At 48.0% G+C, this 26,015-nt stretch overlaps 1 protein-coding gene across 1 annotated transcript; it reads right to left on the reverse strand.

The window, feature by feature from the left end:
* Positions 1–4,103: 4,103 nt before the first annotated feature.
* On the reverse strand, positions 4,104–24,933 carry TSGA13 (testis specific 13). Its single transcript, XM_077935620.1, has 6 exons — positions 24,663–24,933; positions 20,199–20,275; positions 14,007–14,207; positions 8,959–9,059; positions 5,034–5,140; positions 4,104–4,297 (listed from the first exon to the last, which is right to left on the reverse strand). The coding sequence occupies exons 2-6, from the start codon at positions 20,253–20,255 to the stop codon at positions 4,104–4,106; spliced, it is 660 nt and encodes a 219-aa protein (XP_077791746.1). The 5' UTR covers positions 20,256–20,275; positions 24,663–24,933.
* Between the last annotated feature and the right edge of the window lie 1,082 nt (positions 24,934–26,015).

The raw sequence follows: 26,015 nt of genomic DNA on the forward strand, positions 1-26,015 counted from the left end.
TCCGGGTCATGTGGCCAGCATGACTCTGGCGAACCAGAGCAGCGCACGGAAATGCCGTTTACCTTACCACCACCTATTTATCTACTTGCACTTTGAAGCGCTTTGAAGCACTTTGAAGCGCTACTTGCACTTTGAAGTGCTTTCAAACTGCTAGGTTGGCAGGAGCAGGGACCGAGCAATGGGAGCTCACCCTGTCACAGGGATTCGAACCACCGACCTTCTGATCAGCAAGCCCTAGGCTCTGCGGTTTAACCCACAGCACCACCCGCGTCCCTTCAGTTGGTGTATGTATATACACACACACACACACACACACACACAGTGGTTACATACGCTTCAGGTTAAATCCGCTTCAGGTTACCTGGAAATAGTGCTTCAGGTTAAGAACTTTGCTTCAGGATGAGAACAGAAATCGTGCTCCGGCGGTGCGGCAGCCACAGGAGGCCCCATTAGCTAAAGTGGTGCTTCAGGTTAAGAACAGTTTCAGGTTAAGTACAGACCTCCGGAACGAATTAAGTACTTAACCTGAGGTACCACTGTGTATATATATATATACACAGTCCTACTTCATGTTACGTCCGCTTCATGTTACGTTCTTCCAGGTTACGTCCCGCAGCGACCTGGAAGTACCAGAAAGGGTTACTTCCGGGTTTCGCCGCTTGCGCATGCACAGAAACACAAAATGACGTTGCACGCATGCGCAGAAGCGGCGAATCGCAACCCGTGTGTGCACAGATGCGCCGCTGCAGGTTGCGCGCTTTTCATGTTGCAAACGGGCCTCCAGAACAGTACCAGAGGTACCACGGTGTATGTGTATATATATGTGTGGGTGTGTGTAGGATAACTCCTAGATGCCAAGACCAAAGTATGGGACAAGCACTCATTGATGAGAGAAGCCCGGCAGAGATTTAAATCACAAAATATGCAGCAAAGGAAAGCGTGGAAATATAGGCTGTTGGAACTTCAAAATATTCACTTCCAAGTGAATCCCAAAATTTTCCTCTTCCTCCACAATAGGAAAAGACCACATGTTTGGTAAGTTAAAAATGGGTTTACTTACAAACTCTTCAAAGGTCTGGTTCATGTGCTTATCCATACATCAGTCGGAAAAGTTGCACAGGCAGTAAAACTCAAGAGTGGCTGGTGAGAGCCATGTGGCTGAGCTGGAGCAACCAGTTTCTCAGGTAGACTGGGAGGAACAGTAGACTTTCCTATTTCCTCCCAAGGTAAGGGAAGTGACATAGCTAAGCCTGGCAGCAATAGCTTACTCCATGGTATTAACTCCTTCATGCATTAATTCGACTTTAGCATGTTGGTTATATGAGGCTGGTTATTCCGCAGTTTCGTCCCCGTCCCCCCCATCTTGGCAAAATATTTTTTACACTTCTGCAAAGCTTGACGTTCTCCCCAACATGCTGATACCCCTCATTCCTTTCCAAGTGTAAGGTTACCAGATTTTTATCAATGACTCCGGGGACACAATCAATCAATACTACATCTTTGGGACATTGATGCTGCAGTGATCAACCGCCACATTCCCCCTTCCTCTGAGGCTTCTATCTCCTTTTTCCATGAGCCTGGGCACCCCTGAGTTGTTGGTTCTTTGGCGGTGGTGGTGGGGAAGCGGTGCGCGGTGGGTCAGGCATGGAAGGCAGAGAAGGAGGGCTGAGAGCGGCGGTGAGGCTCGGGCAGTGCGATGCCGCCCTTCCCATCGGAGCAGCCCCAATCCCATTCCTACTTGCGTGCAAGCAGGAGGGGGCAGAGAACCTTCAGCTGGGAAGGGAGGCTTCCCGTTGCCTAACTGAGAGATCCCTGCCCCCTCCTGCTTGCACGCAAGTAGGAGTTGGGAGGCTGCTCTGATAGGCAGCATGAAGCCTCCCATCACAGTTTAGTTGCCGGAGTCAGGGAAGGTGGAGGCAGCCCGGACGCTGCATCTTAGAGCCCCTGCACCACCATCATATGGGGACTTCTGAGCAGCTCCTGAAGCCAGCCAGAGCCAACTGCTCCGGGCTGCTGAGACTGCCGCTGCTGCGTTTACGGGGACATTCAATGAAATCCGGGGACATTCCGGGGATGGAATTTGTCTGGTCTTATTCGCAAATCTGGGGACTGTCCCGGGGAAACGGGGACGTCTGGTAACCCTATAAAAGTGGCTTTGTTTAGGACTACAATCATGTTGGCACGCACCCATGGTGTTCTCTATTAGAAGGAACAATGAAGCACACAAAACCAGCACTGTAGAAATATTAAAGGTGAGTGAGACAGGTCTGTCCCTCATGCAACCTAAAATCAATAGTCCTGTTTTGTTCCATAGTTTGACCTTCAAAGATAGTTTAGCAGAAGGGCATCACGCCATCACAGAAACATAGGAAGCTGTCTTACAGGAGTCAGACCATTGGTCCATCCAACTCAGTATTGTCCGCACTGATTGCCTCTTCACAATTCATGCTCAGCCCTTCCTGGAGATGTCAGGACTTGAACCTGGGACCCTCTGCATGCAAAGCAGGAAATTTACCACTGAGCTACAGGTCGATTTTGCAGCAGGTTGTGAGTGCCACTGCTTATGTACCCCCAAATGACACCACCCATGCAAGAGGAGGTGTAGGTGTCAGCAGGCTTGAGGGTAAAATCCATCTTCAGAAAGACCAGAAATATTTAGGGGGTGACCCCAAACACAGCCCGCTGTGGAATGTGCCTGTTCAGTAGCCACAAAAATGACTGTTGGGAGTGGAAAACCAGGGTTTTGCCTCCTTACCTGTGGGTTCTTTTTAGCCATGAGCTTAGGATGCAAATGGCATATATCTGGGCTGGCTAGTACCTATGGCCCTCTAAACATGGTGGAGACTGTCGTAGCTTTAAGAAATACAGTTTATTCACCTATTTACACCTTCAGTCTGCATGCAGGGAGTCCAGATCTTACAACATGGTCATTTCAAGAGGGGCTTGTCCGCCACAGCAGTCCAAGGCATCTCTCCCAGCCAGCCTTCAGCCAGCCTGCCCAAGATGGATCCCCGTTTTTCTTCTCTCCCTTTCTTCTTCCCAGCACACCTTGCTAAAGACTCTCGTGTCCTGTGGCCTCACACCCAGTTACCTTGGCAACCTTCCAACCCCCCCCAGTCTCTGTTCACACCTCAGGGCTAGAGGGGAACGGACAGCTCTCTTGCATTGCCAAGGGACCTCAATGGCCCTCTATTGTAGGAGTCAGCAAGGTTTACACGCACCCATGATTTCCGGAGACTGCGTCTGCGCAGATGTGATTTCCAGTGTCTGTGTCTGCACAGATGCGATTTTTGGCATCTGCGCATGCGCAATTTCCGGAGCCACGGAAGTGAGTCCCCACGCCGCGTTGCGCCAGTTTAGCGCCACGCGCAGGGACTTGCCAAGCTGGCAGCTCGGTTTGGGGCAGCTCGGGGGCCGGTTAAATGACACCCGTGAGCCGCTTGTGGCCCACAGGCCTTAGGTTGCCAACCCCTGCTCTATTGTTTCTTAACAGCCCCAGCCTGGCCAAGTCGTTTTGCATAGGCTGGCCCAGGAATTCCTCTGCAGCTTGCATTTCTCCCCCCTCACCCCAAATAATCAACATCCTAAAGGTAAAAAGGTAAAGGGACCCCTGACCATTAGGTCCAGTTGTGACCGACTCTGGGGTTGCGGCGCTCATCTCGCTTTATTGGCTGAGGGAGCCGGCGTACACTTCCGGGTCATGTGGCCAGCATGACTAAGCCGCTTCTGGCGAACCAGAGCAGTGCACGGAAACGTTGTTTACCTTCCTGCTGGAGCGATACCTATTTGTCTACTTGCACTTTGATGTGCTTTCGAACTGCTAGGTTGGCAGGAGCAGGGACCGAGCAACGGGAGCTTACCCGGTCGCGGGGATTCAAACCGCCGACCTTCTGATCGGCAAGTCCTAGGCTCTGTGGTTTAACCCACAGCGCCACCCACGTCCCTAAACAACACCCTACCATTTATTAATTTCTAGGAGGGGAGGGGGGAATCCCCTCCCAAATCTATAGCGATGCACTAAACGCCAGTGCCACTGGGCGGTGCCAGGATTGAGGCTTCGCGTCGCAGAGAAGCAAAGAATGTGCAGAGTCAGCAGAAGGCTTTTATTTGGCATACTTAGGTACAACCGAGCTGTCGACGATCCAGAGCGGGGCTCTCCCATACCTGAAGCCATCTTCTCCTGGTACATTAATAGTCTGCCTTGTTTCCGTCAAGCACGAGATGGTCAGAGGCTCCCAATGCGTTGTTTTGGGGGACCAGCCTTGGATACTGGGGAGGGGTTCCATTTCGTTTGTACCTGGAAGCACAAACAAACCAAACAATAACACAGGTGAGACCAACCCATGCGGAAGGCTCTTGGAGCGTAAGACGGGGTGGGCCAGAGCTGTACACCATGTTCTTCTCCCCCCAACTGGTGCCCTCCAGATGTTTTGGACCACAAAACATAGGACTGACCGGACGATAAGGAGTGGTGGGCCAGAGAACCCATTAGGAAGGCCTCAGAGGACGGATGAGAGCCAGGGGAGCACTAGTGGGACACTGGTCAGAGGACCAAGCGGGAGGGCAGAATGGTTGGATGCTGAACAAGCAACAGGCTTAAGTGAGAGAGAGGAATCAGAGGCAGGAAGCACTGTAGACGCAGGACAGGCAGCTGAGGATCTGTGGGCAAGTGGGAACCTATAGTTCTCTGGACACCAGGACCCAGCCAACATGGCGAGTGAGTGGTCAGGGATGCTGGGAGGTGGAGTTCAACAACGTTTGGAGGGCCATGGGTTGCCCACTGAACTAGGCCTGCTCTGCGTGTAAAGCATTTGCACTTTCACTGAGCCCAGAAAACGTCCTTTCCTCCCTTGAGGTTAGCTGTCGGTTCAACATCAGGAAATCCTCTTAATAGGTCAGAGCAGTTTGGCCATGGAGCCCATTACCTAGAGGTCTTAACGCAGAGGCTAGACCTCTGCAGCTGTGGGTATCCTGCATCGAGTAGGCCTCCCCTCCACCTCTTTGTATTCTTTGAGTAAAGGAAGACTGCTTACCAAGCCTCGTGTGCTTACGGAGCTGGGGGTACATTCTCAGCAAGCGCCTCTCCGCGTAATTTTTTGAAAAATGGGCTTCGCTGGTGAAATCCTTATCTCTGGAGAACCTGCTTGCGGGATGGAGTAAGTTTGCTCAGTAGGGATCGATCAAGTTTACTTCGTTAATGGAAATCCCCTCCCCCCCCCCCAGTGGTATCATAGGCTCCTATGGTCCTCGCACCGTGCAATGGCGGGGAATGCCAGTAAGATGTCTATATAGACCATACTGCATTTTTTCATAACAAGAGGTAATTCGCATATCCCTTCAGCCCTTAAGGTCTTCAACGCCAAAATTATAGCTCAATGGCTCTATGGTATTCCAGTCTGGCAGCCAGGGTTTACCCTGCAGGCAGCTTTCCTCTTCAAGATTTTTACTGTCCCACACTGTGTACCCTATGCAGCCTTATGTCTAAGGTAAAGGTCAAGGGACGCCTGACCATTAGGTCCAGTCGTGACGGACTCTGGGGTTGTGGCTCTCATCTCGCTTTATTGGCCAAGGGAGCCGGTGTACAGCTTCCGGGTCATGTGGCCAGCAGGACTAAGCCGCTTCTGGTGAACCAGAGCAACTCACGGAAATGCTGTTTACCTTCCCGCCGGAGCGGTACCTATTTATCTACTTGCACTTTGAGGTGCTTTTGAACTGCTAGGTTGGCAGGAGCAGGGACCGAGCAACGGGAGCTCACCCCGTCACGGGGATTCGAACCGCCAACCTTCTGATCAGCAAGTCCTAGGCTCTGTGGTTTAACCCACAGCACCACCCGTGTCCTTATGCCTAGAGGGAGGTCAACACAAGGTAGAGACTGTCACCTGGGTGAGATTTCTTACATGCTGGTTAAACATCTGCCTTACATCAGATAAAGATCCTCTCCTCAGCGGAGTTTTGTTAGACCCCTTTATTTCCTCAGCAAGCTCGTTATTAGCAAAGGGTTTTCATGCAAACTACTGTGTGCTAGTGGAGAAAACATCCCGCCACTAATCATCTGATTGGCACTGAGAATGGACCTTCAGAGGAGGTCGCTGCAACCATCAGCGGCTCTGACAGGTGTCTATTTACGTGATGTCATTATTTATGACATCAGGTGACTGAAGGTGGCATATGGAGGGTGGGGCACTGAGGGATCTGGCCCACGGCTTGGATCCAGTCGCCCCCCCACCCCCGTTTTACATCCACAGATCTTCAGATAAATCCTGATCTGTGTTCTGCCTGTCCCTGAACCTCACCATGTGCTGGATGTGTTGAAAGGTGCCAGATTGGGTCTGCCAGTTTGCCGCCTGCAGGTGTTGAAGACATTTCGACAAAGATACGCCTTAAAATGGCTTCGGTGGAGGGCTTGGTTTCGGTTCCAAACAGCAATAACTTTGCATTTGGAATTTGGCTTGGTGGTGGTAATTCCCCGATGAAAGGGTGGAGGGCTCGCTCAGCTAGACCACATCTGGAGACAGATATAACCCGGTGGATTCCTGAATGCTCTGGGGACCTTCTGGGAGAGAAAGCTGATGGTCCTTGCCAAAGCCCAAATGTCACTATGGAACGGTGGTGGATGACACAAACCAGGCATTCTGAGTATTCTGTGTAGCTATGAGCCAGGTGGAGACCAGAACAAAAGGGCACACGCTTTGCTCTGAAGTTGACTGGGTACAAGTCAGTGCGCATAAAGGTAAAGGACCCCTGGATGGTTAAAGGTAAAGGGACCCCTGACCATTAGGTCAGTCGGGACCAACTCTGGGGTTGCGGCACTCATCTCACTTTACTAGCCGAGAGAGCCGGCATACAGTCATGTGGCCAGCATGACTAAGCCACTTCTGGCAAACCAGAACAGTGCACAGAAACGCCGTTTACCTTCCCGCCGGAGTGGTACCTATTTATCTACTTCCATTAGGTCCAGTCGTGACCGACTCTGGGGTTGCGGCGCTCATCTCGCTTTACTGGCCAAGGGAGCCGGCGTACAGCTTCCGGGTCATGTGGCCAGCATGACTAAGCCGCTTCTGGCGAACCAGAGCAGCGCACGGAAACGCCGTTTACCTTCCCGCCGGAGCGGTACCTACTTATCTACTTGCACTTTGACGTGTTTTCGAACTGCTAGGTTGGCAGGAGCAGGGACCGAGCAACGGGAGCTCACCCCGTCGCGGGGATTCGAACTGCCGACCTTCTAATCGGCAAGGCCTAGGCTCTGTGGTTTAACCCACAGCGCCACCCGCATCCCCCCTGGATGGTTAAGTCCAGTCAAAGGTGACTATGGGGTTGTGGTGCTCATCTCGCTTTCAGGCCGAGGGAGCCGGCGTTTGTCCCAGACAGATTTCTGGGTCATGTGGCCAGCAGAACTAAACCGCTTCTGGTGCAACAGAACACCGTGATGGAAGCCAGAGCGCATATAAACGCCGTTTACCTTCCCGCCGCAGCGGTACCTATTTATCTACTTGCACTGGTGTGCTTTCGAACTGCTAGGTTGGCAGGAGCTGGGACAGAGCAACAGGAGCTCACCCCATCACGGGAATTTGAACCGCCGACCATCTGATCAGCAAGCCCAAGAGGCTCAGTGGTTTAGACCACATAACCATTTGGCAGTGCAGGAGGTAAAGACAAAGCACATTGCAGCCTGCATTGAATCCTCTAAGAACCAGCCAGCTGGACCACCAGAAGGAGCCCTGCTAACAAATGTTTTGTTCCAACGAGCCTGCCTAGGCATGTAATTTTAGCATGCAATATTAACACGTTATTCCAGTAAGTCTAAATGTTTTAAAATTACTGATGATATATATTTTTAAAAATCATACGTAGATCATTTTCAGTGTTTGCTCTTTATGGTATTTTTAATTAATATCTTAGACTGCTGTACTGTAAACCCCTTAGAGGTCTTATGTTCTAGTATAGAATTGTAAAGTTGGAAGGGAACATGAGGGTCATCTAGTCCAACCCCCTGCAATGCAGGAATCTTTTGCCTGATGTGTGGATCGAACCCATGACCGTGAGATCAGGAGTGCCAATATCTACTGCCTGAGCTACCCCAGCTTATGCAAAATAGGAAGTGATACGTATGTCTGTACGTACATACATATATATATATACATACATATACATATATATACATATGTGATGTATGGATGTGAGAGCTGGACCATAAAGAAGGCTGATCGCCGAAGAATGGATGCTTTTGAATTCTGGTGCTGGAGGAGACTCTTGAGAGTCCCATGGACTGCAAGAAGATCAAACCTCTCCATTCTGAAGGTAATCAGCCCTGAGTGCTCACTGGAAGGACAGATCCTGAAACTGAAGCTCCAAGACTTTGGCCACCTCATGAGAAGAGAAGACTCGCTGGAAAAGACCCTGATGTTGGGAAAGATGGAGGGCACAAGGAGAAGGGGACGACAGAGGACGAGATGGTGGGACAGTGTTCTCGAAGAGACCAGCATGAGTTTGACCAAACTGCGGGAGACAGTGGAAGACAGGAGTGCCTGGCGTGCTCTGGTCCAGGGGGTCACGAAGAGTCAGACACGACTAAACGACTAAACAACAACAACAAAGGAAAAGTGGGACATTCTGGGATCAAATCAGAAACCGGGACGGCTTCTGTAAATCCAGGACTGTCCCTGGAGATTAGGGACGCTTGGAGGGTCTGAATTACATCCTGAACGATAAACTGATCACCCGCCAAATTCTAGATAAATCCTATCCCTTATTGGGAGATGAATCAAATCCAGTTACAGCCATTCCAGAAGTGGCAAAGCACCTGTACATTCTGACTGATGACACTCCCAGGGGCTGATGGGAATTGTAGGCACAAGGTGAGGAAAGGCTGGCTTCAGCTGCACTGAAAACCACCTTGAAGCAATGTGTGTTAAAGCACAATGCCCGTTCTTTTTCCAAGGGAAAGAGCTGTGGCCTTACCTGAATTCTGCAGGTTTCCTCAGCTTCCTGTTGCTGGGACTCAGTTGGCTCTTTTGGGCTTGCACTGGGGGTAAGTGGTCCGAACCAGGTTGGTTTTTCCTCTAAAGGGAAGGTGGGATAGGAAAAGAAGCTCTCGTTAAATCTTTTTTTTAAAAAAAATTATTATTATTATTTTTTACATAATCTTTTTTTTCAACAATCCATACATCCATCAAAATATAACCCTTTTGCTCTGCCGAGCTATGACTTCCCTCCATCCCTTCCACTGGTATCCTTTATCACATTTTTTTCGCGTATTTTATACTCACATCTTATCTGTTTTACATTGTAGGAGCCACTTCAGTCCTGCTAGTGTTTTTAAATTTTTACAGCTGTCTTTTAGATACGCAATAAATTTATTCCAATTGTGAAGCTCTGGTTAAAGCTAAAGCAGGGGTAGGCAACCTAAGGCCCGAGGGCCGGATCCGGCCCTATCGCCTTCTAAATCCGGCCCGTGGACGGTCCAGGAATCAGCGTGTTTTTACATGAGTAGAATGTGTGCTTTTATTTGAAATGCATCTCTGGGTTATTTGTGGGACCTGCCTGGTGTTTTTACACGAGTAGAATGTGTGCTTTTATATAAAATGCATCTCTGGGTTATTTGTGGGGCCTGCCTGGTGTTTTTACATGAGTAATAATAATAATCTTTATAGCGGTCCAACGACCCATAACATGGATTCAGAATAAAATACAGATTTATACAGACAACCCCCCAGGGACGGGAACTTACATGAGTAGAATGTGTGCTTTTATTTAAAATGCATCTCTGGGTTATTTGTGGGACATAGGAATTCGTTCATTCCCCCTGCCCCCCCAAAAAATATAGTCCAGCCCACCACATGGTCTGAGGGATGGTGGACCGACCCACGGCTGAAAAAGGTTGCTGACCCCCGATCTAAAGGCTTGGTATGCTGTTGTACAGGGACAGAAGTAGCAGCAGATACAGATGTAGAAACTGTGCTGTGTGGGAGCAGCTACGGGCATGTGAGATTCCAGAAATCGTAAATCACGGGGGTTGGAGGAGGAGGAGAAGAGACCGGAAGCAGAAGAGAGGCTGTAGAGGACAAGGTCAGATGAAAGAGAGAATAAAGATAAGGAAGATAAGGAAACAACGATGTAAAGTACCTCTTCCAAGTATCTTTTACGCTAATGTGAGATCATTGGCTGCCAACAAAGGTCCGTATAGTAAAAGCTATGGTTTTCCCAGTAGTGATGTATGGAAGTGAGAGCTGGACCATAAAGAAGGCTGATCGCCGAAGAATGGATGCTTTTGAATTCTGGTGTTGGAGGAGACGCTTGAGAGTCCCATGGATTGCAAGAATATCAAACCTCTCCATTCTGAAGGAAATCAGCCCTGAGTGCTCACTGGAAGGACAGATCCTGAAGCTGAGGCTCCAATACTTTGGCCACCTCATGAGAAGAGAAGACTCCCTGGAAAAGACCCTGATGTTGGGAACGATGGAGGGCACAAGGAGAAGGGGACAACAGAGGGTGAGATGGTTGGATAGTGTTCTCGAAGCTACCAGCATGAGTTTGACCAAACTGCAGGAGGCAGTGGAAGACAGGGGTGCCTGGCGTGCTCTGGTCCAGGGGGTCACAAAGAGGCGGACATGATTAAACAACTAAACAACAGCAAGAGATCATTGGCAAATAAACTTGATGAATGGAGGCTTCATGTAGGAGTGGAGGAAGACATCCCGGATTGTTGTGCGCTGATACTCACAGAGACATGGTTAAATTCAGCTATTCCAGACACAGCTGTTGAATTACAAGGTTTTACAACGTACAGGTGGGACAGGACACAGGATTCTGGCAAGAAACAAGGTGGGGTGTGTGTATTTTTGTAAATCAAAACTGGTGTATGGACTGTCAAGTTGGATAGCTACTGTTCTCCGGATGTGGAATTTCTGACAATTAAATGCAGACCTTTCTATCTTCCCCGGGAATTTACAACAGTGGTGTTAACAGCGGTGTACATAGCACCAACTGCAAATGCATGCAGGGCCATGAGTACTATGCATGAAAACATCAATGCTAAATTGAGCAGATACCCGGAGGTGGTGCACATTATTGCGGGGGACTTCAATCACACAGATGTGAGGGCAGTACTCCCAAAATTCCATCAGCACATTGAGTGTGCAACAAGGGGAGAAAACACTCTTGACAAGGTGTATACGAACATTAGACGGGCATATGAGGTCAAGACCTTGGCGCACCTCGGTGGTTCAGATCATGTGTCCCTGCTTCTGACACCAGTATACACACCCCTCAGGAAACAAGGCCAGATACAAACACAGATGGTTACTGTTATGTACTGAAGTTCTCACCCTGGGCCAGCAGGGGGATACTGTAGATAGTTATGCAAATGAAGGATCGAAAGTGACGTTCAGTGATTGGATAGTTTTGTATGCAAATGAAGGATCGAAAGTGACGTTCAGTGATTGGATAGTTTTGTATGCAAATGAAGGATCAAAAGTGACATTCAGTGATTGGATAGTTTTAGAAAGTTGCAACAGTTACATTGTTCTGGAGCTCTATATAAGCAGGCTGACTGAGCTCCTCAGTTAAGTTCTGTTCCAGCTTACAAATAAAGAGCTGCTTTGGAAGAATCGCTGTGTCATCTGATATGTTCGTCCACAACTTAACAGTTATGGTGTGGCCTGAGAGAGCCTCTCAGCAACTGTTTCCAGGAGACCGACTGGAATATGTTCGACCATCAAGATCTAGAAACTTATACATCAACGGTCCTGGATTATATTAGATTCTGCACAGCAAATGTCACCAGGGAAAAGTATGCTAAGTTGTATCCGAATAGGAAGCACTGGGTGATGGGAGAAGTTAGGAGATTATTGAAGGCCAGAAACTCTGTTTTTAGAACTGGGGACCGGGTATTGTATGGTATAGAAAGAGCGAACCTGAAGAGGGGTATCAGGAAAGCAAAAGCGGAGTACAGAGGAAAAATTGAGGACCATCTGAGAAATCATGATACTAGACAAATGTGGCAGGGAGTCCAACATCTGACTGGTTATAAATCAAGGAATTCATAAGTGGTAGAGAGTACTGCTTCCTTGGTGGGAGAGTTGAATACCTTTTTTGCCCGATTTGAGGTGACACCAACAGTGACTCCAACAGGGATGCCAGAGCTATTGGCGTCCCTGCCTACAGGAAATGCTGCCAGGGTGGAAGAGGGAGAAGTGAGGCGAATATTAAAGGAGGTAAACACGAAGAAGGCTATGGGCCCGGATGGGGTGGCTGGCAGGGTGCTATGAGATTGTTCGGACCAACTGGCAGGAATCTTTACGAAGATTTTTAACCAGTCTCTGGCCCAAGCCACTGTTCCACCCTGTCTGAAATCCGCTACCATTATACCCCTGCCAAAAACATCAAAGATAGACAGTCTGAATGATTTCCACCCTGTGGCGTTGACACCCATTATAATGAAATGTTTCGAAAAACTGGTGAGGAACCACATCCTATCTTGTCTGCCAGTGGGACTTGACCCTTACCAGTTTGCGTACAAGGCAAAGAGATCCACAGAAGATGCTGCGGCAATGGCTTTACATGCTGTCCTGACTCATTTGGAGAAGCAAGGGAACTACGCGAGACTGTTATTTGTAGACTTTAGTTCTGCATTTCATACTATTCTTCCGCATAGATTGGTGCCCAGATTATTAGACCTGGGACTTCCACCATGTTTGTGCAGGTGGATATTAGACTTTCTATCAAACCGTTCCCAAAGGGTCAGGTTGGGTTCCCACGTCTCTGCGGATCTCATCATGAATACGGGGACGCTGCAGGGGTGCATGCTGAGCCCGCTTTTATATACGCTCTATACAGCTGACTGTGCCCCCAAATACCCCAGTAATAAGATCATTAAGTTCGCAGATGATACAACGGTGGTTGGTTTAATTACAGCTGGAGAGGGGGAGGCGGCCTATAGGAAGGAAGTTGAGCAGTTGGGGGAGTGGTGCAGGAAAAACAACTTACTCCTTAACAATCAGCAATCCCTCTTGCTGTGCTGGCTTCTGGGATAGCTGCGCAGCCTGCATTCGCTCCATAAGCCGCACACACATTTCCCCTTACTTTTTAGGAGGGAAAAAGTGAGTCTTATAGAGCAAAAAATACGGTACTTTTCTTTTCCTTACGAACTTGTGGAGTTATGAGAGAGGAAGGAAGAGCTTTTCTTTTCTCTATCTCCTTTCTCCATGCCAGGCACAATTTTATAAACTTCTGTCGTGCAGTCAGGACTACAAACCCCATCATCCCACAGCCAGTGTGACTTGTGGTCAGGATAATGGGATTGGTAGTCCCACAATATATAGGGATCTGGGATTAGGGAAGGCCGGTTTAGAGCAGGCGTAGGCAAACTCTGGCCCTCCAGATGTTTGGGACTACAATTCCCATCATCCCTGACCACTGGTCCTGTTAGCTAGGGATGACGGGAATTGTAGTCCCAAACATCTGGAGGGCCGGAGTTTGCCTATGCCTGGTTTAGAGACACCTTTTGTGGAAAGGTCATGCCGCAGAGTTCCCTCCTTGACCCCCATAATAATAATAATAATAATAATAATAATAATAATAATAATAATAAATTTATACCCCGCCCATCTGGCTGGGCTTCCCCAGCCACTCTGGGCGACTTCCAACCAAATATTAAAATACAGTAATACAGTGGTACCTTGGGTTAAATACTTAATTCGTTCGGGAGGTTCTGCTCTTAACCTGAAACTGTTCTTAACCTGAAGCAGCACTTCAGCTAATGGGGCCTCCTGCTGCCGCCATGCCGCTGGAGCACGATTTCTGTTCTCATCCTGAAGCAAAGTTCATAACCTGAAGCACTATTTCTGGGTTAGCGGAGTGTGTAACCTGAAGCGTATGTAACCCGAAGCATAGGTAACCCGAGGTACCACTGTACATCAAACATTAAAAGCTTCCCTAAATGGTGTCAGAAGTGGGGGAAATCCCCTTTTCACTTTAAGCAAGGTATGCGTGTCGGAGAGCCAACTTACCCTGATGTCTTCAGGGAAAAACTGGAAAGGTGTTGAAAGCTGTTGTCCGGATATGAAGAGGGGAAGTGGGTTGTTAGTCACAATCAAGGCAGTTTTGTCTTGATTGAACTCCGAGGACCTTAGCATGATGGCGATTTCTCCCTTGTGTTGTTCAAGCCGCTCTTGAAACTGAGCATCAGTGAATGGAAGGAAGTATTGGACCTACCCCAGGAGAGAGAAAAATAAAATAAGTAAACTGAGAAGGGAAGAAGGCCTCATACATTATTGGTTTTGTCGTGCTTGAACAGGGCAGCACCATTTCACCCAGCCTTATAAGAATCTTAAGAATTGCCGTAAATAAAATGAACGCTCAGAAGTGCTTTTTACTTTCTTGGGCTCCATGATCACTGCAGGTGGTGACAGCAGTCATGAAATTAAAAGACGCCTGCTTCTTGGGGGAAAAGTGATGATAAACCTAGACAGCAACTTAAAAAGCAGAGACATCACCTTGCCAACAAAGGCCCGTATAATTAAAGCTATGGTTTTCCCAGTAGTGATGTATGGAAGTGAAACCTGGACCATAAAGAAGGCTGATCGTCGAAGAATTGATGCTTTTGAATTCTGGTGCTGGAGGAGACTCTTGAGAGTCCCATGGACTGCAAGAAGATCAAACCTCTCCATTCGGAAGGAAATCAGCCCTGAGTGCTCACTGGAAGGACAGATCCTGAAGCTGAGGCTCCAAGACTTTGGCCACCTCATGAGAAGAGAAGACTCCCTGGAAAAGACCCTGATGTTGGGAAAGATGGAGGGCACAAGGGGAAGGGGATGACGGAGGACGAGATGGTGGGACAGTGTTCTCAAAGCTACCAGTATGAGTTTGACCAAACTGTGGGAGGCAGTGGAAGACAGGAGTGCCTGGCGTGCTCTGATCCATGGGATCACGAAGAGTCGGACACGACTAAATGACTAAAGAACAACAGAGCAATCCTGAATCCACATCAACTCCTAATGACCCCCAAATATTCCTCTGTAGAAGGAAATATCTTGGAAAAAGCTTGCAAATCCTACAAATTTAAGGTCAAATTTTGTGTATGAATATTTTGACGCTGTGGCCTGGATTCAAGGTCTAAGGCATTTACTATGTCAAAAGACTGTCCAGTAATGCAATTGGTAAAATATTATTGGGTTATCTTGGCAAGCAGCAGACAAGCCACACACAAACTTCTGTTGTAGATGGCGTCTTTCTGTGATGTGTGCATGATCCTTTGGGGTGGTCTTTGGCTAAAGGAAAGGGCTGGGCAATTTCTAAAGTCTTCAAAAGTTCTTGCACACCTTTGCTCAGACCCTCACCTCCTGGCAAGGGTGGCGGGAACTCTGTCGCAACAGAAAAATAAAGATCTGCCTTATTGTCCCTGGATCCTGCCTCCATCCATTCTCTTCTGACCGATCATGGACTTTTAGGGGACACTGGGTAAAAGCCAACCCCAGATTTTTCTACACCAGGAAAAGGCACTGATGGTACTGTTGCAGGAATTTATGTATAGGTTGGGCGGAGGTTGCCCCTCCAGCAGATATCATGCACATGCAGCCCACTACCAAAACCAGCACAAACACTTTTGTGAATTTTGAAATTTGTCCCCACAAAACACTTCATCACAGTTTCTTCCTATCTATTCAAAGGGCCTCTGCTGCACGATACCAAATGTAACAATTCACTGATAAATGTCTCTATGTACTGGCTCACTGGGGAAACTTCAGAAATTCATATAGACATGTGAGCTCAGTTACTCAGCAGCCCCTCTGCCTGAGTGATAATCCCTGGCATCCTGATACCTGAGTGCCAGACAGGTAGCCATTCCAGAAATAACAAACTCAGATGAAGACAAAAGGGTGTGATTAACTTGGCTGGGAAACAGGGAAATGTAAATATATCTTTTGTTACACTTGATGGGTGTTTGGTGGAGGGCAAGGGGAACCATGGGGCAGGGTCCAGGATGCTCAGATTCCTGCCACCAGACCTCCCCTTTATTGATGTAACCGTGATGTAACCGTGATGTAGTTTGGGGGGTGTAACATGGGGATTAGCAGCTAATAAAAGTTTGGGTTCTCTTTTGTTTGGGGCTTCCATCTTGATCCACCTGGTGGCAAGTGGGAGTCCTGTCGCGACAGTCTTCAATAAAGACCAAGCCTGCTGGCTGCTATTTTGCTCTGGTATTCCTGGCTGGTGTCCTTGTTTTTTGTCCAAGGGAGCCCTCAGATTTCTCCGTTAACAGTAGATCCCTTACCCAGTTTCCCCAAACGTCAGCAATGCTGACTGAAGAGTTCTTTACCTGTGTTGGTCCCCATCATGCTCTGTTTTCTGTTCCCCACCCCACCCCACCCCTTTCCTCCTCTCTTCACAGCAAGAAAACATAGAATATCACTGGCCTTTTTGCTGCTCCAGCTACTGCCGAAGTTGACCAGTTCCTTCGATTCTTCCTCCGAAACCACCGTGATGCGCTAGTAGACAGTGTGAGTAGCCAGCAGGCCCAGTACTGGGCCTGCTGGCTAATCACTGTCCTTGTATATCACATGGCATTGTGATTGACAGCACACGGCGACAGACAGAATAGCTGCATCACCATGCAACAGGCTGGCAAGGTAATCACCTTGTAGGGAAATGGCTGCAGGTGTCAATCGTGGCTTGTGGGGACAGTGGGAGATGTGGTGGTTTGAGAAACAGGGTCACAAAAGTCGAGTTAACTGCTGAGAAAATGTTAGAAGCATAAGAGCTGGAAGGGACCCTCTCATCCAAACCCCCTGCAATGCAGGAATCTCAACTAAAGCATCCATGACAGATGGCCGTCCAACCTCTGCGGGTGACAAGGTATGGCACCTTGATCATTTTCCTCCTCCACTATCAGGCCTTACCTGGCACTGCTTCCCACTGTCAGGGATCCCTGTTTGCTGTCATCACCAGCAGTCACTTGTCCATCTCTGTTCCAGATAGGAACAGATCCCAATCTCTGGCGCACGGCTGCCATCTTAGATGACCAAACTGCATAGAGAAAGGGCATGGCATTGGGGGGAGGGATCTAAGACGGCGAGCAGGTCTGCCATGTGGGATGTGAAACACAAGAGCAGTCAAGTACAACATTCCTAGAGTGAACATGTTTACACCTGGGGAGGAACGTTTGTCCAGCCAGCAGGTAACCTTCCTGTTTCCTTCTGGGCTGGGACAGACTTCCTCTGCATGTGACTAGAGGTGAGCGTGGCCTCACCTGTGCAGGTAACGACAAAAGCACAGGGCAGGGCAGCCATCTCTCTCTCTTTTTGACTACATGCATCGAAGAAGCAACATCTGCTTAGTCAAAGATGCTCTCTTGGCTTCCAGCCAAGGGAAAACAAAGGGACTGTCTCCTTATGTGATAGTTTCCAGGTGTATGCTACTTTTCTAAACTAAGTCTGCCTACTGGGATCTGACTGTGAACAGAATGTGAGTAAACTCTTTTTATACTTTTATAGAAGACTGTGTCGTGTCTTATCCTTTATGAAGGAATAAGGGGAAAATACCAGAACAGTTATTATAGAGGCTTTAGCGAGCCTGAGTAAACGCGTCCGCTGCAAGTTTAAAAAAGGGGAATGTTACTCTGCTAAATTGCGAACTTGTTAACACAAGTTGGAAAAGGACATAATCAGACAATATATCCTCCCCTGCATCCCTGAACATTCCCATATGCCACAGACCGGTGTAGTGACTCATAAGCTTCATCGACTAGTGTCCAGATCAAGGGAAGTAATAGTACCGCTCATTTCTGCCTCGATCAGTCCATACCTGGAAGACTGTGTCCAGTTCTGGGCACCACAGTTCAAGAAAGAAATTGACAAATTTGAACACGTGTAGAGGGGGGTGGCTCGGATTAGGATTTTTATCTATCCGAGCTGCTCCAGCGAGTAGTACTATGGTACTATGATTTGTATAAATCATGCGAGTGTCTGAGTGAGTGTGAGAAAGGAAGTCTGAGGACTATTGGAAGTTAGTTTTACTTCTGTGTGTGTCACAGTTCTGTACTGGTGTTCAGAGAGCACAGATGTACTGATGGAGTCTCTGTATATAAGACTGTAAATAAAGTAGTTTTAGAACTACGGTTGAGTCTTTCTTCTGCTATGATATGCCAGAAAACTGGCGTACACTTTTCAGGAGAGAAGGGTCGCTTATTACTGGTCTCTCTGGACTGAAGAAGATTTACAGCCAGAGAAGGACCACTGGAGAGACGCTCCAAAGACTTGGGAAGTTGGCAGCCTTCCTAGGGCGTTTTTCCAGAAGACCAAGGGTCTGGAAACCAAACCTTATAGAGGCATGGTTGAAGAAGTTGAGTACCTTCAGCCTGGAGAAGAGAGGACCGAGGTGATATGAGAGCCATCTTCAAATATCTTAAGGGCTATCACATGGAAGATGGAGCGAGCTTGCTTTCCGCTGCTCTGAAGGCCTGGACTCAATCCAATGGATTCAAGTTGCAAGAAAGGAGATTCTGACTAAATGTTAGGAAGAACTTTCTGACAGTAAGAGCTCTTCAACAGTGGAACAGTCTCCCTTGGGAGGTTGTGGAATCTCCTTCCTTGGAGGCTTCTAAGCAGAAGTTGGATGGCCATCTGTCAGGGATGCTTTCGCTGAGATACCTACTGCAAGGTGGGCAGGACTAGGTGCCCTTTCCAAATATATGGCTCTATGGTTTTAATGAAGAGAGCGCAAAATATGATCTGAAGCTCAACATCAAAAAAACTAAGATCATGGCCATTGGACCCATCACCTCCTGGCAAATAGAAGGGGAAGAAATGGAGGCAGGGAGAGATTTTACTTTCTTGGGCTGCATGATCAGTTACAGATGGTGACAGCAGCCACGAAATTAAAAGATGCCTGCTTCTTGGGAGAAAAGCAATGACAAACCTAGACAGCATCTTAAAAAGCAGAGGCATCACCTTGCCAACAAAGGTCCGTATAGTTAATGCTATGGTTTTCCCAGTAGTGATGTATGGAAGTGAGAGCTGGACCACAAAGAAGGCTGATCGCCAAAGACTCTCCTCCTGCAAGAGAGGGGAGTGGTTGTGGGCGGGAGCCAGTATCCGCCCCAACCAGGTGCCTTCGAGGGGGCATGTACAGCATCCTAAATTGCTGCGGCGCCAGCCTCCTGGCCTCACTCTTTGTCGTCCCATCACGAGTCACCCACCCTCCACTCCCTTAGAGCTCAGGGTCTCATTTTCTTTTGGCCTTGCTATGGACCTTAGGTTGGTCGCCCTGGTTGTCTGGGGGGCCTGGTAGGAATTTTTCCATTTGGCATTAGGCTTTTTGGTTTTTTCGCCTACCTCATAGCAATCGTCACAACTTTCGTGGTATTGGTGGGTAGGTTAGGCATTGGAATAATGTGTTGTGGTGTGTCGAAGGGCTAGGTGTGGCCATCGCCTACGCCTTCAATTTTTGGGTATTCCGTTAAAGGAATCCGGCGGTCGTGTATTCTGTCCGATGCCTGCGTGGCGGGAGGCCGTGGCACGACCCTCGGTGACATCAGGGGAGAGCTTATAGTTGGATTAGCATCAACAGGCCCCACCTACTGGTGAATAAACCCCCTTGTTTTAGACTCACCCCTCTCTGAGGGGGTGGAGTCAGCTGACGTAATCCAATGCCTAAGCCAATACCTTTCACTTGCTGTAATCAATAAAGTTGTGGCCTTTTCTTGCCCATTAACCTTATATCACGTGTCCTTGTGTTTTCATTCCACTTTGCGGGGATCGGGTCCTCGAACCACAACTGATGCTTTTGAATTCTGGTGCTGGAGGAGACTCTTGAGAGTCCCATGGACTGCAAGAAGATCAAACCTCTCCATTCTGAAGGAAATCAGCCCTGAGTGCTCACTGGAAGGACAGATCCTGAAGCTGAGGCTCCAAGACTTTGGCCACCTCATGAGAAGAGAAGACTCCCTGGAAAAGACCCTGATCTTGGGAAAGATGGAGGGCACAAGGAGAAGGGGACGACAGAGGACGAGGTGGTTGGACAGTGTTCTTGAAGAGACCAACATGAGTTTGACCAAACTGCGGGAGGCAGTGGAAGACAGGAGTGCCTGGCATGCTCTGGTCCAGGGGGTCACGAAGAGACGGACACGACTAAACAACAACAATGGTTTTTCCTCTTCCTTTGGCACCTTTTCATGATGGAAAAAGAAGTCAGGTTTCACTCACCAAGTTAGGATGTTGTGAGTAGGTGGCTTCATGCTTCAGCTGGAACTGACTGCACATGTTCGGATGCGTGTCTCGAACTGGGAAGTTAAAAACGTCAAATCATTTTGATACCTGAGGAACCCCCAATCCAACCTCGTTTCTGCTATTCACTCTTCCCACCATGGTCACCTCACTTTCCCCTAGACAGTGTGATACCCAGATAGTCACTGGGTGGCAGAGTTTGCTCCTTTCCAAAGGAGAAACATGTGCCATCTTCATGTTCCACCCAATTTACTTCCAAACAGACATTTAGGTAGAATCAAGCACTCCTAGCAAGCAGAGGAACCAGCTACCCATCCTGCAATCTCCAGAGAGGGGCCTATTGTATTGGCCCGATTATAAGCCACACCTGAATATAAACTGCATCTTTAAAACTCGGGGGGGGGGGGGGTTAAGAAAAAAAGACAATTCCCAAATATAAGCCGCTCCCTTAAAATTCCGCAGGCACTCACACATGTTCCGATTTACCGTATGTATGTTTCAGCAGCGATGTCGTAAAAGCCCGTTTTTGTAAGTTCGCAAATTTCAGCAGCACTGTAACTTTTCACAGAATTTGGGGGGAAAGGGGTAGGCTTATATTCAGGCCAATACGGTAGTACCCAACAATGATTTATGCCAGTGGTTACCTAAATGGGTGGTAGTTCCTTGGGGTGTGTGTTGGTAATTACCTAGGGGTGCCATCACTACATGTCTTTAGGCACCGGACAAAAAGCTTCATCTTTACCTAGGCCTATGGCTGTTCATTAATCTCTGACCTGTAAAAGTGAGGGGAGGGCTCTGTTATTATGACACTGTGGGTTAAACCACTGAGACTCTTGGGCTTGCCGATCAGAAGGTCGGCGGTTTGAATCCCCGCGACGGAATGAGTCCCCGTTGCTCGGTCCCAGTTCCTGCCAACCTAGCAGTTTGAAAGCACATCAAAGTGTAGGTAGATAAATAGGTACCGCTCCAGCGGGAAGGTAAACGGCGTTTCCGTGCGCCAGAAGCAGCTTACTCATGCTGGCCACATGACCCGGAAGCTGTATGCCGGCTCCCTTGGCCAATAAAGTGAGATGAGCGCCGCAACCCCAGAGTCGGCCACGACTGGACCTAATGGTCAGGGGTCCCTTTACAATTTACCTTTACCTATTTTATTATTAGGCTGTCTGTCAGCATCCTTTTTACGGTGGTACCTTGGGTTACATACGCTTCAGGTTACAGACGCTTCAGGTTACAGACTCTGCTAACCCAGAAATATTACCTCGGGTTAAGAACTTTGCTTCAGGATGATGGAAAGGAAGCAGAATTGGGTGCCAATTCCCACCCGCCTCAGCCAGCAGAAGTGGGATTGCCATGGCCTTGGCCCAGTATACCTGAAGGAGCGCCTCCACCCCCATCGTTCTGCCCAGACACTGAGGTCCAACTCTGAGGGCCTTCTGGCAGTTCCCTCGCTGCGAGAAGCCAAGTTACAGGGAACCAGGCACAGGGCCTTCTCAGTAGTGGCACCCGCCCTGTGGAACGCCCTCCCACCACATGTCAAAGAGAAGAACAACTACCAGACTTTTAGACGACATCTGAAGGCAGCCCTGTTTAGGGAAGCTTTTAATGTTTAAATGACCAATTTATTTGGTCTTTTAATACTTTGTTGGAAGACGCCCAGGGTGGCTGGGGAGACTCAGCCAGATGGGTGGAGTATAAATAATATATTATTATTATTATTATTATTATTATTATTATTAGGAGCCACTTCCTGTCAGGTACGGGGCTCTGTTACTTACACGTAGAGAGGGATGCCGTGGCGAGGAGAGCAGCATGGCGCCATCGCCAGATGACATCTTCATTTGCACCATGTCGACCCACCAACTGAAACACCGCCTTAGGAACCATTTGTCCGTTAACTAGCATAATGGCCAGGGGTCAGGGGCGATGGGGTCTGTAGCCAGGGAGGGACGGATCAAGTCGATTTTGGCTGCCCCGCGCACGCCGAGGCAGAAGTGACGCTGGAGGGAATCAGTCAGTCTGAGGGCGGGGAGAAGATACTTCACCCACAGAACCAGGTTTGTGGCAATGGACAACTTGCCCCCTGGGCAACTAATTCCTGCCTAATGCAGATTAAAGGTGATGGTTGCTTGGAGGCCCTGGAATCTTAAAACACCCCACACGGTTCTGAAGATTATGACAAGGTTGCAAGCCACATTTTGTAAGGTCGGAGGTCACATAAGGGCAATGGCGAGTTGAACAGTGGCTCTTTTTCTCTTTTCAAAATATTTTTATTGGTTTTTACAGGAACAAATTTAAAATAATGAAAAGGAAAAAACTTTTTAAACATATCCATAAATGAGATTCTCTGAATCTCGTGACTTCCCCCCGTCCCCTGCACAGGTCCTTAAAATAATTTTTCTAAGACTACATATCAATATGTTCTTCTCCATAGTTTTCATCTCTCTAAATTATCCATGTCTTTCATTTCTTTACAAGTTATTTTACATCTAGCAACTTCTGACTGAGGATCTGTGTCTGAGCTCAGGTGTATAGCATGGGTGGTTATTATTATTATTATTATTATTATTATTATTATTATTATTATTATTGGCTTTAAAGGTCAGCACCAACACTTCAAATTGTGCTTGGAAACATACTGGGAGCCAGTGTAGATCTTTCAGGACTGGTGTTATATGGTCCCGACAGTCGTTCCCAGTCACCAGTCTAGCTGCCACATTCTGGATTAATTGCAGTTTCCGGGTCACCTTCAAAGGTAGCCCCACGTAGAGCGCATTGCAGTAGTCCAAGCGGGTGGACTACCAACTAAAATGGCGCCCTCCACAACAACATGATTCTATGCAACTATTTGGATGTATCGCTACTGCTTTATGTCTGTTGTGTAGAAAGTTCTGTTAGTAAAGCTTTGAAACCATATTTATGATCTATTCTAGACCATTTCCATTCCCGGGGGGGGGGGGGCGGGTCCTGTTTTTATTCATCCTACTGCTCCAAGCTGAACAATATCAACATACCCTCCAAAATTTCTCCGATGAAAATAGGAGCATCCCATTCTACACCAAGAAGCTTCTCCCGCCTTTGATCTTGCCGCACACAGGTACGTCTTTTGCACATATACGTCTGTCACCTTGAGCCAATTACAATCTCTCAGCCTAGTCTACCTCACAGGATTGTTGTAAAGGAAAAATGTGAAATTAAGATATATATTTTTCCACCTTTGCGTGTACGCTTGTTTACACTGAATCGTAGTTCCCATCCCTCCAATGCTTCCCCAAGCCTACTTCATTATTGCTGTCTCGATGGTGCGCTCTTGCACCGTGGTGCAGTGAAAGTGCGACGCACTGATGGTATAAAAAGTTAGAGGATTTCAGCTACAGGGCATGCACAAAATGAAGCCGTATGTCTGTCCTGAAACTTTTGCAGGTTCGAAAGGTACTGACTAGGCATAGTCAGTACCATCAGGAGCACAAATCACCATGCAGAAAAAGGGCAGTCCTCGTCCAATTCTAAACATTCATCAATGCACACATATATCACTATATGCAAATTTTATGCAAATCTGTGCCCTCTCCGGCCATCTTTATTTTCCCTTTTGGTATGCAGCCATTCTGTATGGGATACATGCTAATATGGTCACATATTCCGTGAAGCAGTTGGGCAGACACAACAGACTTTTCAAAAACTTCCAGCTGTTGCCAGTATGTTCAGTTTCATTCTGTCCTTAACAGCAGACTGACCCTAGAGTTTCCGAGCTAACAAAGCAAAAGCCAGTGAACTATTGATTTATAGACAAGGCAAGCAGATTTCGCTGTTTTCATTGTTCCACAGCGAAAGAAAATCATTGGTTTGTGGGATTAACTGCAGATCACACCTGTCGATGGTTTCCATCCTGAGGAATTTAAAGCTTCAGAAATGAGCAACATGCCATTCTTTCCATGGCCAAATGTCCAAGAGCCAGAAGGGCTCAGTGGAAGGACAGCTGTATTGGCATGCAGAAGGTGCCATGTTCAATCCCCGACATCTATGGCTTGTAATGGAAAACACGTCCATCTGAAACCCTAGCAGCGGTTCTCAACCTGTGGGTCCTCAGATGTTGTTGGACCACAACTCCCATCATCCATGAGCTCTGGCCTTGCTAGCTAGGGGTGATGGGAGTTGTAGTTCAACATCTGGGGACCCACCAGTTGAGAAAGGCTGCACCTAGAATCTGCCGCTCTTTGTGTAGTCAGTACAGAGCTATGTTCTAACTCAAGAGTCCAGCATCTTCCTCTGCACAACCGAGATATTTGCTGCTTCCTTTCCTAGACTTCCTTCGGGAAATTCAGAACCGTTCCTGAAGGTGTTCCAGCAGCCTCCTACCCAGGCAGGGCCCAGACTGATCCCCCAACTTAGCTCCAGGGCCCCCAACAACATCCTCCTCGCCACCACCACAAACTCAAAAGTCACCTGGTGTTGTGGCGGTTGGATAATGGCTGACCACAGCGGCAAAGTGGCCTCAGCTGGCTGTGCAATGGAACTTCACTGCTCGCTGCAGAACTTCAGGAGGTGGAAGAGTTGAGTTATCACGTGGCCCCGTAAGCATCGTCCGTGCCGAACGCACATCAGTGAGAAAGATGCTCCATTGGGTGGAAGGTTGATGTGACTCCCTTGCCTCTGCCTCTTTCGGGGTGGCAATATTCTGGGGCAGATGTTCAAGCCAGCATTGGGAGCGACAGTTGAGGCAGTTAGCGGAAGACTCACAAGGTTCCGGGCACAGAACAGAGATCTCTTTATTTTTCAATAGCTGCGTGCGGAAGGAAGAATGTTGGCAAACATCACTTCCCGTCACGATTCCGCAAGGCCCAAGAAAAGTTGTTGCTGTGTAACAGGACGCAGTGCATATCCTCCAATGCTTCTCTGATGAAAAGAGGGGTGCCCTATTCCATTATTATTATTATTATTATTATTATTATTATTATTATTATTATTCCCCACCCATCTGACTGGGGAAGAAATGGAGGCAGTGAGAGATTTTACTTTCTTGGGCTCCATGATCACTGCAGATGGTGACAGCAGCCACGAAATTAAAAGACGGCTGCTCCTTGGGAGAAAGGCGATGGCAAACCTAGACAGCATCTTAAAAAGTAGAGACATCACCTTGCCAACAAAGGTCTGTATAGTTCAAGCTATGGTTTTCCCAGTAGTGATGTATGGAAGTGAGAGCTGGACCATAAAGAAGGCTGATCGCCGAAGAATGGATGCTTTTGAATTCTGGTGCTGGAGGAGACTCTTGAGAGTCCCATGGACTGCAAGAAGATCAAACCTCTCCATTCTGAAGGAAATCAGCCCTGAGTGCTCACTGGAAGGACAGATCCTGAAGCTGAGGCTCCAAGACTTTGGCCACCTCATGAGAAGAGAAGACTCCCTGGAAAAGACCCTGATGTTGGGAAAGATGGAGGGCACAAGGAGAAGGGGACGACAGAGGACAAGATGGTGGGACAGTGTTCTCAAAGCTACCAGCATGAGTTTGACCAAACTGCAGGAGGCAGTGGAAGACAGGAGTGCCTGGTGTGCTCTGGTCCAGGGGGTCATGAAGAGTTGGACACGCCTAACGACTAAACAACAACAACAATCCATCCGACTGAGTTGCCCCAGCCACTCTCTGAGCAGCTTCCAACATATTTAAAAACATAGATACATTTTCTTCTTTTGTATTTAACTTTTCTATACTTACCTTCATTGTAAATGATCCTTTACGTTTGTATTTTAAACCAATAAAGATTTACCAAAACAAAACATACCGTAGATACATTCCTCTTC

The sequence above is a fragment of the Podarcis muralis genome, chromosome 10, assembly GCF_964188315.1.
Source record: "Podarcis muralis chromosome 10, rPodMur119.hap1.1, whole genome shotgun sequence".
Taxonomy (NCBI): domain Eukaryota; kingdom Metazoa; phylum Chordata; class Lepidosauria; order Squamata; family Lacertidae; genus Podarcis; species Podarcis muralis.